Below are 13778 nucleotides of genomic sequence, written 5' to 3'. Positions count from 1 at the left end.
CTGCCATAAAAACATGTCGCAGCTGTAGATGTATTGTAAAATCAGGACCGTTGAGCGCAGAAACACAAACGACATACCTTTTCTCTACTACAACTTTTTTACACCGACGCATTGGATATGACGAGGTTTTTTTTTACTTTTAATGCCTCAAACACGTTTAAAGGGGACCTATTATGCAAAACTCACTCTTCAGTGATTGTGCACATACATTTGGGTCTCCGATGGGCCTTCTAACACACAAATTGAGAAGTGAGGCAACGCAGACAGCTTTTTGTGAGTGTTCTTATTCAGAAGACATGTTGTGAAACGAGCCGTTCAGCTTTGCAGCCCTGATGCATGTCACCGAGGGAATAAATCGAATTAGAACGGCCCTCCATCGGAGTAACTCCAGCCACACCTGGAGCTCCACTGGACCTGCTAGCATGGCAGCTAAGAGCTACTCATGGGAAGTGCTCTGATGGCTACAGAGACCAGCACAAATCATTTAAAAGAAAGAGGAATAAATACCAACAGTCGCTGACAAAACTTAAGATGAGGGAAATGTAAGTATCCGCTGTGTGTTGCTCTCTGTGTTTGTCTCCACGGTAGGACTGTACTTCAGGCTGCGGTGCGCGATCCGCTCCATGTTTCTCTAAACAAAACCCCAGATGTCATTTTTTTTTATTTTCCAATTTTTCCGTAATTGAATGAAACAAAAAAAAACCCAAAGCCCTGCCGTACCCCCGCTCCGGACACTGTGGTGAAAGTCGGAACAAACTTTTAAATGAGGCCTTGTCGATCTAATGTGAGTGCATTGCTTTTTTCTCACCTCAAATTTGTTCAGAAACAGATTTTAGTTGACTGATAAGGTGAAATCAGTGAACGCTTACTGACTAAATTCAACCCGGAACTTCTGCTCAAACCCCATTGGCTCACGGAACTCGGGGCCTTGGGAGGGTTGCTCCTCCCACATAATCAGCGCATCAGGAACAGGATGCTTTAGAGGCATGTAAGAATGGCTAGAATGCATTATCTGAGTGGCATTTTCAGCAAAGAACTCCAAGAACATGTTTGAGGACCTCAAGAGACGTAAATGAACTTGTGTAAAAAAGGAGAACAATAGGTCCTCTTTAAATATATTTCTACATTATGTACTTGAGTATTTTCCAGTTTTGTAGACTTTCGATTTCTACAGCATTTCATTTCAACGCAAACATATATAGCTTTTCTCGACTACAACTTTCTTACACAGTTGCATTGGCTATGACGAGTACTTTACTTTGAATACTTTAAGTACATTTAGCAGTGGTAAAAAGGTACAAATAAATTACTTTGGAAAACTACAACTGACAGCAATGGTTAAGAATAAAATAATATTGAATATAGTATATAGTGTATGTGTTTAGTGTAAATATATATATATTAAACACAACTATATGATATGTATATGAATATTTCATATGATATATGAAATAAAGACTTATTCAAAAGGTGTTATGGAAACTCCATGCTCACCTCTATATGATGTGAATAAAATAAAAGAAGCATAAAATCGTGGATGTTGTACATCTCAGTGATTACATTTCACTGCATATATGTATGAAAGTATGTATATGTATGTGACAAATAAAAATCTTGAATCTTGAATCTTGAATCACCGTGGTCATCCAAATCTCAGATGCAATTTTTTTTTTGGGGGGGGGGGGGGGGATAAAAAAAACAAAACAAAACAAAAAAAAAAACTTGCAGAAAAGCTTCTGGCGAGATGCTGAAAGTAAAGTTTGTTTTAGTGGGGCGGGTGGGGGGGGGGGTGAGAGAAAAAAAAACGTCATTTTTTTTTTTAGAGGGTCGCGGTTTCGTGCGTGACGTCGGAGGGCGCGGGCCAATGGGGGCCCTGGACGGCGCACCCCCCCCCCCCCCCCCCCCCCACCACCACCCCTCTACCTGCAACCCCCACCACCCCCCACCCCTCACCCCCACCACCTCCTTCCCTTTCCATCCCACAACTCCTCCAGTCAGCGAGCGCGAGGCTCTCCGCGGCGCGAGAGTGCACATCTGGAGACGCTTTGGACGCACGAGACCCGTCAACCTCCCACCGAACACGCCGCCGCGCGCACGCCGGGACGTTGGGGACGAACGGGGTTTTTTTTGGGTTTTTTTTTTTTTTTTTTCGTTTTGTTTGTTTGTTTTGTTTTGTCCCCCCCCCCCCCCCCCCCGTGAAATAGTAAGTAGCCGTTCTCGCGCGCATGTCAGCTGGGAGGGGGTTGGAGGGGTGTTTCTGCTCCTCCCGGCCGCGACATCACCGTGGGTTCATACATTCCGTAGGCGCCGCTTAACGTCAATTACTTCGGGTTCGTTCGTCCTTCCGCTGTTGTTGCTGTCGTCGCCGTCGTCGTCGTCGTCGTCGTCGCTGTTGTCGTTGGCGTCACGTGTCACGCGGTCAGCCCCGACGCCCGAGTCGGCGAATCCAATGCAAACTTTCCCGTGCGTCCGCGTCCTCTGAGAGGCGAAGGTTGGCGCTGTCCGCCCGCGTCCCCCCGCCGAGAGTCTCATCCGCTTTAAATGGCGAGATCCGTGATGGAAGCGTCGGGCTCCGTCGGCTCCGTCCCCTCGACGCGTCCGGCGCTGACCTAACTTTTCCGGTGCGGCGGAGCGGTGACTCCGGGACGCCGGGAGCACCCGCAACAAGGCACCGGGCGCCGCGTTCCCCCCCATACTGAAGTGTTTAAGTTAGAGCGAAGAAGGAGGGGGGGGGGGGGGGGGGTTCTTTTTTTTTTTTTTTTTTTTGAAAAAGACCTAAAAATACAGCGTCGGTTTCTTTCCCCCTCTACAAAGACTCATTTGAACTTCCCACCGCAGAGCCGGAGCGACGTAAATAGTTCTGACATGTGGATGTAATTTCAGGCAGAGGGGAAAGAGACAGATGCAGGGAAATAAAAAGTGTACGGGCTTGAATCTGAGCGTCGCTACGCGCGGTACACCAGGTTAGAGGCAGGAATAAAAAAAAGAAAATGTGTCTATAATAATAATAATACTAATAATCATAATAATAATAATAATAACAATAAAACGAAATCGAGGCCAAAGAGAGAAGATTATACAGTTATGATTTCACAAGCCACCGCCGGCGTCCAGCGGCCAGATGCAGCGGCGGGCCTGAAAACATGCCAGAAGATAGTTAAGTAGATGAAATAATAATAATAATAATAACAATTTCATCCTTTGAGCCTTTGGAGAGTTTTCTCAAGTCAGGGATGGGATCCATTTTGGGGCTCCACAATTTGGACTTTCTCCTCGTCTCCCTGCTGTTCAGCCTATGTCTGGTAAGTCATTCCGTTCATCATATGATACAGATGCAGATACAGATGTGCTTACATGTGTTTTTCTCTGCTGGACACCGTTCTGTCACTTTCTACCGCTGTGACGCCTGGATTTCACCCCCGCCTCACCATTTTCACTTTCCATCCGTCTTTATATGATCTTATCTTATCCAGTGTTGTGCTGTTGTGTAAAATGGGTGATAAGCCTCGACTTTTTTGTGTGTGTGTGTGTTGGGGCGGTCCATTATTAAAATAAAAAAGGGCACCTGTAGACATTGCATGTGCACACATAGACACTGAAATCCACTGCAAGTAAAAGAAGAAAATCAGATAGACCTATTATAATAATAACAATAATAATAATGACGATAATGATAATAATAATAAGGATAATAATAATAATGGTAATAATAATCATCATCATCATCATCACCATTATCATCATCATCATCAACATCATCAACATCATCATCATCATCATAACAAGGTATAAATTGCACCTGACAGAGAAACAGGGTGAAATGCTTTCTCCCAGTAGGGCGCATAAGCTTCAGTGTGTATTGGCGTCTTTGAAATACACAAAATATAAGGGTACACGTGTCTGTTTTGATTCATACTGTAGCGACTTTGCTTCTCCGTGTACACTCATGTTGACAGTGTGTTTGCACACAATGAGCAGAGGTCATATTGACAGGTATCGACATCTTCATTAGGCTGCACAGCTGGAGGGTGTCAGGGTCAGGGAGGCTAGCGGAGCACTGTAACACCCAGGTGCAGGTACTAACACACACACAGAAACAATTACTGGGTCCTATTGGGTCAGAGATTTTGCTCAACAAACAAAACATTGTGCAGTTCTTACGGGTTAACGGTGTTGCCGCATGTTGTCCAAAGGGAAGCCTTTACAATGCCACTAACCGTAATTGTGCTTTAAGATTTTAGAATAATGTCACCAATCTCACAATTTGAGAGAGAGAGAGAGAGAGAGAGAGAGAGAGAGAGAGAGAGAAAGAGGGAGGGAGGGAGAGAGAGAGAGAGAGAGAGAGAGAGAGAGAGCCAAAGTTGGTTCTGTGTGTTTTGGCTGGAGCTGCTGTGCATTCAACAGGCGTTTTGCCCGGGTTCCTGAGGTAGCTACAGTGCATTTTCTCAGTGATGTGGTTCATCACTTTGCCGCAATGGACCTCGAGGCTCATTGGTTTAGATGGCAGAGGAAAACAATTATAACATGGCAGTGTATTTATAGCTGAATCAACATTCAGATGCTGAAGACTGTGTCTGTGAAAACTGTTTACCCCTGTTTGGTTTAGTTAGAGCTCCTCCGCCACAGGGAAATTGGTGTGTTTTTTTTTTTCCTACAAAGTTAAAATGGGACATCGCCGTACAGGCCAAATCGGTGACAAAACTGTTTGCCTTATTGCTAATAGGATATCCACAATGGTTTTATATTATTATAGTAGCCATCAAAGTAGTAGAAGTAGTAGTAGTAGTAGTAGTAGTAGTAGTAGTAGTCGTAGTCGTAGTCGTAGTAGTAGTGTTAGAAGTGTTTATCGTATCTGTGGGTCAGTGATGAACAAGGATTTCAAAATGAGAAAAATTAAAAATGTGTTAAAAATGCAAATGAATGATCTTTTAATCCTTATTAGAGTGTTGAATTATGAATAATTTATTTATACTACAACTAATGTTATTTGGAGTAACGGTAATGGATTTTCAAATTATTTGTTTATTTACCATATTGACATTATGAGCAGTTGGCGGTTCATCGATAGTATCGCCACAATCAACTACTGCTTTGAACATTTAAATGGCATCGTAATCCATATCAATGGCGTGTCTGCTGACCAGGGCTCATTTGTTAGTGTTCAACAACCAGAATGTCACGCTCAAAAGTGGGGAAAAAGCTGGGCAATGTCTAAAAGGGCTTTCCTGTGAAGGCATATATATTATTGTCGTATCCTTGACCTAATAAAATGTAATTATTTATTTTTTACATTAAAAAAAACGCCGTCTGACTGTGACATTGTTAAACTGAATGAAACACTGAGATTTAACATGTCTCAGTGCTGTGATGCCACAGTGCCGATTGGGAGGGGCGGAATTTACAACCGTCACATGAACACCCAGTAGCTTAATCAAGGAGAGACAGAACACAGAAGTGTCTTCACAATAAATATGTACTTAAACATAATAAATATGAAGGAAGTGGCGCTGACAACTTTTTGAAGTATTGTAATCAGCCTTTTAATTGTATTTTGTTGTAATGTAAATGGAGAAAAGGCGTAAGGAACATCAGAGCTGTAATTCATCATGACATCAAGTCAGGATCAATTCATTTTGAAACATACAGCATTTTGACCAAATAAAATTGTAATTTTATTATTATTATTAATATTATTATTGTAAGCAATCAAAATCATCGCCGGTGTCTTATCAACATCCCCAATCAACATCCCCGAGATTTCAGTCGCCACATCTCGTTGAATTGTTCCCAGTCCGGGCTGCATAGTTTGAGCAGCGACTGGTGGGTGGCTCTGGCTCCGAGATGACGGCTCTCACATCAGATATGTAGTAAAAGATAACAGAGCTTCTTGGGGTCGATGAGGTAATTTGGTTGTCCCTGCTGTGGTGCTGACTTACCTTGGAGGTGCTGCAGAAGTGATTGGCTTTGATAGGGAGCTGAGGGCTGAGGTGGGTCCTGCTGTTGAGCCCGTGGCTCTTGCAGATGTTGCTCGGGCTGCGTCCTCAAGATGGTCACAAATTCAAAACGGGACAAAAATTCAGTCAAAATCAAAACCGTACTTATAAAGCCTTTATCAAATATAATTAAAATAATTATAACAAAATAATACTTAAATCTACATGATTTGAATAGAACACTTCTCAAATAATCCTATTGGTTTTGCATAAAATAAAGCATAAATACATAAAAAATATACATTAAAAGATAACATTTAATAAACATGTTAAAAGTGAAACGGATAAATATAAACTCCTTTATCTAAACACTCAAGAACAGTCAGTGGTCACAGTTAAATTATCCAGAGTAGCAAATGACATTGTGATATAACAGTTATACTGAATACTAATATAATGATACTGTCATTACTCTGTATGACAAAAAATGGTTTAAGCTCTTTTGCTCAGGCGAGGTTCAGCTACCTATGGAAACAATGACACAATGACCGGTAACCGAAAAGGTGAAATTATTAACAATTAAGAAGAGACTTCCTGACCCTGCTGCGCTTCTCGGGGGGAATCTTCTTTCTGATGCAGTGTTGTGTTGGTCAGGGGCCAATGACGTGACCTGTCAATGTTGGAGCATATTTATAACATTAAATACATTTTAATACATTTAATACAAACAGAAAAAAACAAACATCATATGACTCAACTGTTACCTGGTTATTAGTGTATGAAAGTATTAATTATGTGTAATGTCAATTTGATGAGCTATTGAGGTCAGAAGTACAAAAATGTCAATTGAAATGCAAAAATTGCATTAAAAAAAAAAAAAAGGGCAATTCAATTGAAAAAAAAAACCCTCTTCTCTCATAATTGTGTGGTTATATATATTCATAAATAAAATCATGGTGAGGATTCTGAATTTTGTAAAATATGAATGCTTGAGAGACGTTTGTCACCAGATCAGCTTTTCGTTCAGTGTCATTCAGCGCGCTGTGCTGCATTCAAAGGAGGGAAACCTTGGATCAGTGTTTTGTAAACCAATACACTTAGAAGAACACAATTATTTACATTGGAAACTCCACCATAATTATTTCTATGGAGAACAAATGTATTCAATTGTTTAGTAAAACCCAATGTAGATTTTCCTTGTTTTCATTCCCTATACTTACTATATAAATCCCTCTCATTTCGTGCCAACCTTGGTTGCGATCCATTTTAAGAGATTACGGATACATTCACACTGCAAGCCTTAGTGCTCAGTCCAGATTTATTGTTCGGATACGATTTTTTTGTTTGTTTGGCTCAGGCTCTTCACATTATTTTCCTAATGTGGCCTATATTAAATTCCAGTTTGAACTGGTCACGGTCCTGAACTGACCCGCAAGTGCACAACATTTATAATAATAATAATAATAATAACAAAGAGGTCACACACAGAACGCTGTTGTATGGAAGTAAACATGGCCTGTTTGGCCATTTGTTTCGATATGTTATCAAACGTAGACCGGTTACGATACAGGCCCTCAAGTTTTGCTTGGATAGAAGTGTCACCCCAAATACTTATGAGGTCTTACCATAGGCACCCATTTATGTTTCTGTCGGTGGGTGCCCACGGTGCTTTTTTTTTGTTTAGTCCAAAAAGGGAATTTCGTAAAATAAAATAATTCTGAAATAAAAACACAAAATGCACAAATTGGCGCCCAATCAGTCCCTCAGAGGACACGCAGGCATGCACACACGCATGCACACACACACACACAAACCGGACGGATGTTCACCCTAGCCCAGAAGCCCATCGCAGCTGTCTTCCATGTTGTTTTCAGCGACCGACTCCCGCCGGCGCAGAATTGTGACGAATGTAGCTCTAGAGTGACATAAAAGTCGCATGAATTTTGACCGTTCAGGCTGAGGTCGCATTGCAAAAAATCAGACCTGTACCCCATTAAGGACCATTTATCAAAGTGGCCCAAATCTGAATTTAAAAGAATCAGATTCCATGAGATTTGTGCTATTCACACAATAATTGATGTGAATAAATTCACATCAATTATTTTGGAAATTCAAAGTAACGGCAGTTTGTGTTGCCATTTCTAGTGCCCTAGACAGGTTGACTCAGTCAAAGTGGGGACTTGTAATGCTCCCCAAACTTTGTATGAATTATAATATTATTTATCTATTTTTTAATCCTTACCTGACCTGGATAATTTGAACTTGTCAAATTTCAATTTGACACGTGCATGGCAGGAAATTGGTTGCTTTCAAAATATGCCACCTGCTTCTCATTTTTTATTTACCCAAGTAGCTCAAACACTTAGGATCTGGCTAATATCATTTTTCATCTCGTTAAAATCCCATTAGAGACCAAAGGGACCACAAAATCCAGGACAGACGCAACTCTTACTCACTGATATATAGCTTGAATTAGTTGGCTGCCACTTCTTAGTAGCTGAATTGGTTGTGTGAGGTTTGTTCCTCAAACCAGAGGATGTAGCGAACATCAATCTCAAGCTTTTGCCGGAACTCTAAATAATAAATAAGGAAACTTTCACCAATATCGTCGAAAGAGGTCGAGGGGAGAAAAGTAACAGATGTTGGGTGCATCAAAAACATCCAGGTAACCCTTTATGTTTTGCAGTGTTGAAATTCCTGAGCAATGTGTGTCATTGTCTCACTTTTTAGGGTGGCACAAAATCAACCCACAGCATAGAGTGAAGGATGTTATTTATTTATGAATTTTTTATTAATTTTTTGTTATAATCAACAACAGCGTTGAGATTGAATGCACGTGTCAGATAGGTGCCTCTGTGCTGATATTATGTTTTAAAGGTTTTATCTGGGCGTAAGCGCCAGCACCTTAACCATAACGCCTGGACATAAATATTTATTTCGGAAAGTTGATTTCCGAACCCGGGAATTCAGTTTAGGATTTCTTCCGCTCAAACGTACCATAGCCGTTCTTAATTTTTCTCTGGATGTTGTTTGATAGTCTCGGTGCTGGAGATCTATGCGTGACTTTGCATAACTCCCTGTCAAAGTGTCAATTTTCAGTAATTAAATGCAACTACAACAACAAAATCCGAGGCAAATCTATTGTCGACAATTAAGATAGCGTAAATGTCATAAAAAATAATTTCGAAGAAACACATTAATCACGAACCAAAGCGTTCCGTGGGCTGTCGTTGTCTACTTAATTTCAGGGTCAAAACTGTCCCTTGGTTGCATCCATCCAAAGATAATTAACGACTGGCAGTCCCAGAAACGAAAGCCTGGATGCAAAGATATAAGCGGAAGGTTCTCAGCTTGCAGATATGTTTTGTGCGGAGGGATTTTCTAAGCTCATTAAGTTTACATTGAAGTGGTACTACTACAGGAGTGGCATAATTGGACAAACAGATTCAAGTTACCGTTAGTCTGAGTGCCCTCATCCTATTATTTTAAGGGGACTGGCTCATAACACCACGTACTGTATGTTCCAAACAGCTCAGTTGGCATTTTGACTATGGCTCACTTGCTTGGTTCATTAATATTGTTATTGAAAGTCATGCTGCTCTTTTTGAGATGCTTAGAAATGGTCAGTGGGCGTTTACCGTGGACATGGATGGAATAGCCTGTATCTTTGCGTCGTCAGCATCTTGATTGAAAAACAACAATAAAAATGTGTCAAAAAATGTACATCGATGCACAGAATTAGGCTGCACGTGGAGATGCTTTAGAGGTACATGGTGACGGTCCAGGAGAAGAATAAAGACGCAAAATATTGAAGTACTTCCTTTATGTGTGTGTGTGTGTGTGTGTGTGTGTGTGTGTATGTGTGTGTGTGTGTGTGTGTGACCCACATTCATATCTTTGAATCTGCAGTCACATAATTTTAAATATACCCTTAAATATTGCCCTTGGCCCTTGTTTCACTACGGAGCTCCTGAAGGTTTCCAGGGGCAGTTTTAAGAGAAAAACAATGTGGTTCTTCCTTTTCTGATCGCCATACATAGGCATCAATTCAAAAATTTGAAACAATTCAAAATATATTGTTTAAGGTCCAGGGCGAGTTTGAGTTTGTACTGTGTAAGATTTTCTTTGACGAATTGCGAATGAGTAGAACTGAACGGTGGGACATGTTGCTTGAGGACCCCAACAGAGATGTTTCATATGCATGAACGCAACCGAGACCCACCCTATTTAACATGGCGTTTTTCCATTTTACAAAATGCGGTTGGCAGATTTACAGCATTCAATTAGGGGAATGATATTGCGAAACACATACTTTAAATGTCGTAATCATGCAGTTGCCAATTCCAATTAATCTGCTGCCGGATATTACAAGCTTTTTTTGGGGGTAGGAACACACATTGTCGTTACTCTTTGAATTGACTTTTTCCTCAGTGAGACAGTGGACTCATGTCATTTGCTGTCATCCAACTCTGTACAGAAACACCATTACATACACATGTAATAATTTCCCTTACATAATAAGATCAAGCGCTGTATTTCTCACAAGCACCGCACTGCCCTTGACGTTATTTTTTCATCGGTTTATTTATTTTTCTTGGTGTTGTTCTGTTTGTTTGTTTGTTTGTTTATATTCAGGGGGCAGTGTCCTCCCTTATCAAACGTTAACCAGTTTTTAATGCCTGACACATTGCTCACTTCTGAGAAGGCCCATGAGTAAGCCTCATAATGTGTTTGTTAATGGGGGAGTATTCCGTTTCATTGCAATGGTAAAGTTATACCATGGCGGTGTTTGACTCAGGAAAAGGCTTGTTTTCTTGACTTCCCATGACCTCCACATTTTTTCAACTTTTCCACTTGAAGAATGCTGGAGTGTGAGTAACTCTATGCCACTTTACATCTCTCTGAAAACATTACACCACAAACACAGATATGTTAATGATTTTAATGTCTTTGCTGCTAAAACACCAACATGTGGATATATTCATTCATGCCTGAGATATAATATATCTCATTATATAATTTAATAATAAATTCACAAAATATTTTTGAGAGATAAATCCTTGTGAATTTAATTGTATTTTTACATCAAATAGCTAATTTTAATTTGAAGTTACTTATAAATTTGCCAGTTTCACTGTTGCCAAGGTATTTATTACATTTACAGATTTACGAAATCTACAATTGTCTAACTTCTAAATTATTATACTTATTTGCATGAGGCTTCTTTGAAATATACACTTGCAGATGAAGGTCTTTTTAAAGCTTAGAACAGGCAACGTTTTTATCATTACTTTTATGGGCGACAAAAAGAAAATAGTTAACTGACAGGTGTTGGACAGATGTACAAATCTTGACACAATCGAAGACGTGAAAAGAGTGATTTTGTTGTAATTCAGCGGCTGTCAGGTTGAGGTTGAACTGCAAGCAAAGTTGTGATGGTTATCTGTAGAAATTGTAAAGTCACGTGTCAAAGGTATCAAAGGGACTGTCTTTCTCCAGTAAACTGATAAGATTGACGTTTTTATCTTTTTTTGGGGGGGAAGAAATGTAGATAGGCCTTTCTACAATTCCAAGAGTTTTGAAACACAAACTTTGATTCTCAAAAGAAAAGCGAGGAAGGCACGATAACAATTTCACACGTCAAGGACACTGATTGATTGCTATTAAGTTGAGGTCTCGTCCTCCAGGGTTCCTTTTTGACTGGTTGCATCTGCATGAATGTGTTGGCACAGGATCCCATGTGGGCAGCATTCCTGGAATCCCAAATTACCTCAATTGCGTTGACTTGTGAAAATTCTCAGCCATGTAGCTGCCTTGCCCATTGACAGAAGGTTCTACTGTGCCCTACCCCCACTGTTGCACAAGGGATTGAGTATCGAATGTACAGGAGCTCCCCCGACCTTTGCGGTTGCTGTATCCTAAAAGGAACATGTAATGAGTCTGCACGGATTGAATTTTCTAAATTATCGAGGGCTGGATCACTTGGCCTCCACAGCTCCAATACGGTTGTTTATGTGATTCGAATGCAGCTCGGCTTTGGGGCAGGACCAATACCTTGGCTCATGGCTTGGAGGAGGCTGAGAGGAGGGCGGACTTCTTAAAAGGACCTTTATTAGCTTCATTGCAAACCTCTAGGGCGTATGGGTTTGTAAGTATGCAGTTCACAGCTCCAGATTTTCCAGCGAAGAGCGCAGAATCCGCTGCAATACAGCGCCGACCCAAGCCTGTTCAAATTCAAGTAGGGATGAAAGGCTTGCCTCGATAGCTACCTCTGTTCCGTGGCTTTAAAGCACATCGATTTGCATGAGATCAGAATCACCGTATGTTGCCGCAACGTGGTTCAGCAGTTCAAGTGGTCTGTGTGAATTATTCGCTGTACAGTTCCTCAAGCAGTTGCACGTTTAGTGAGAAAGTATGATATACTTTTGCAACACAGCCCTATACTGACCAGTGTAGGACGTCATGCGTGCTCAATCAGGTACATTTATAAAGCAGTCTTACTTTTAAATAATTTCTCTGACTCTTTTTAAATATGAAGTTGTATTTTTGGTATCAAACAATTTATTCTTTGTCTGCTTGGATTTGATCTCTTTGCCATAGTAAATAACCCCTTAATCGTATTTACAAGACGATGTGACTGGAGCATTTTTGTGTTAAGTGTAAATATTGATTTCTCTTCTATTAGGGTTAATCTGTGAGACCGTACAGTAGGTTTAGTAATGTTAGTAATTTCAGGTTGTCACTAGAGGTTTTAACTATATAATAGGTTACATTTCAGATTATTATTTAAAGTTTCATATCGTGGATTTTTTTTGGTGTAAAATCTAGTTCTTCAATACATATAAAAAATTTTACCACCCAAAATAAACCAGTACCACGATGAGCCGTTTTGGATCTGCCAATTCTGCGCAATTGTGCGATTTTGAAAGATGCTTTATTGCCTCTCACCTTTCAGGCTTTCTAGCAGGGTCTGCTGCCATAGTACACTGATGTTGTTCCTGATTTTTATAATATGCTGACAGAGTTCATAGGCTCTTGTGAAACCGTATTATTTTCCACCACTATCCGCTCCCACACTGCCTTGGCAGGTAATTTGCTGCGTTGTTGAAGATGCATTCAGGCATCATTGGGATGCAATGAGGAGGTACATCTATTTGGACCTTTTTGATGTGGCTTTTTTTTCATCAACTTTTGCAATCAATTCATCCAGTTGTAGAGCTCCATGTACAATGTTTTCTATTGATATAGGCTCTGCTCTTTCTCCATGAATTACAGTAATTCACAGTGAAATAAAAACTGGGTCCCAAGGCTTCAGGACTAGCGACCTTGCAGTACACACTAAGTGGAAAGAGTGAAAAGCATGTGCTGACAGGCCAGTTACAGACCTTTCATTTGCAATATACTGTACCATGTTCAGCTGAGACCAAGTGTGAAAGCACGTTGTACTTGCCCGTACGCTCTCCTAGAAGCTTTAAAAAAAAAAGAAAAAATTAATCTGCCGAAGAAAAACTCTTGAACATAAAACATTAAATGAAACTGAAGATTTTGAACCTAGGTTCTGTTTATTTGTCAAAGGTGGCATGTCTGTGATGTCCACCATACCTGCCAGTGTTGTTTGTATTGCTGTGAAAGCTGCAGGAACGGGCTGGAAAGTGATAATCCGAATGTTTTTCTGTTTTAGTATGCTCCGTTAGGTCGACAACCATATAACCATTGTAGTGTTTTCGGTAGAAGATGAGGGGACGAATTAGTGTAAGTCGAAAGTGGCCATACTACAAGGGCACTGCGCTGTTGAATACCATATTATAAGCTCTCTGTGGAACTGGCTCTGCAAATTTGAGCACA

General features: G+C 40.6%; 1 protein-coding gene across 1 annotated transcript in view; it reads left to right on the top strand.

Moving 5' to 3' along the window:
- Positions 1-2913: 2913 nt before the first annotated feature.
- The window catches only part of pth1r (parathyroid hormone 1 receptor), a gene marked incomplete at its 3' end in the record, with an annotated part of 40688 nt that continues 29823 nt past the window's right edge, over positions 2914-13778 (top strand). Inside the window, exon 1 of the mRNA XM_080011059.1 lies at positions 2914-3302. Within this exon, the coding sequence (XP_079867185.1) occupies positions 3234-3302 (69 nt within the window). The 5' untranslated portion in view covers positions 2914-3233. The remainder of the gene's footprint in view (positions 3303-13778) is intronic.

Source organism: Zeus faber, assembly GCF_960531495.2.
Source record: "Zeus faber genome assembly, chromosome: 12".
NCBI classification, from domain to species: Eukaryota; Metazoa; Chordata; class Actinopteri; order Zeiformes; family Zeidae; genus Zeus; species Zeus faber.
This window is presented reverse-complemented; position numbering and strand designations above follow the sequence as displayed.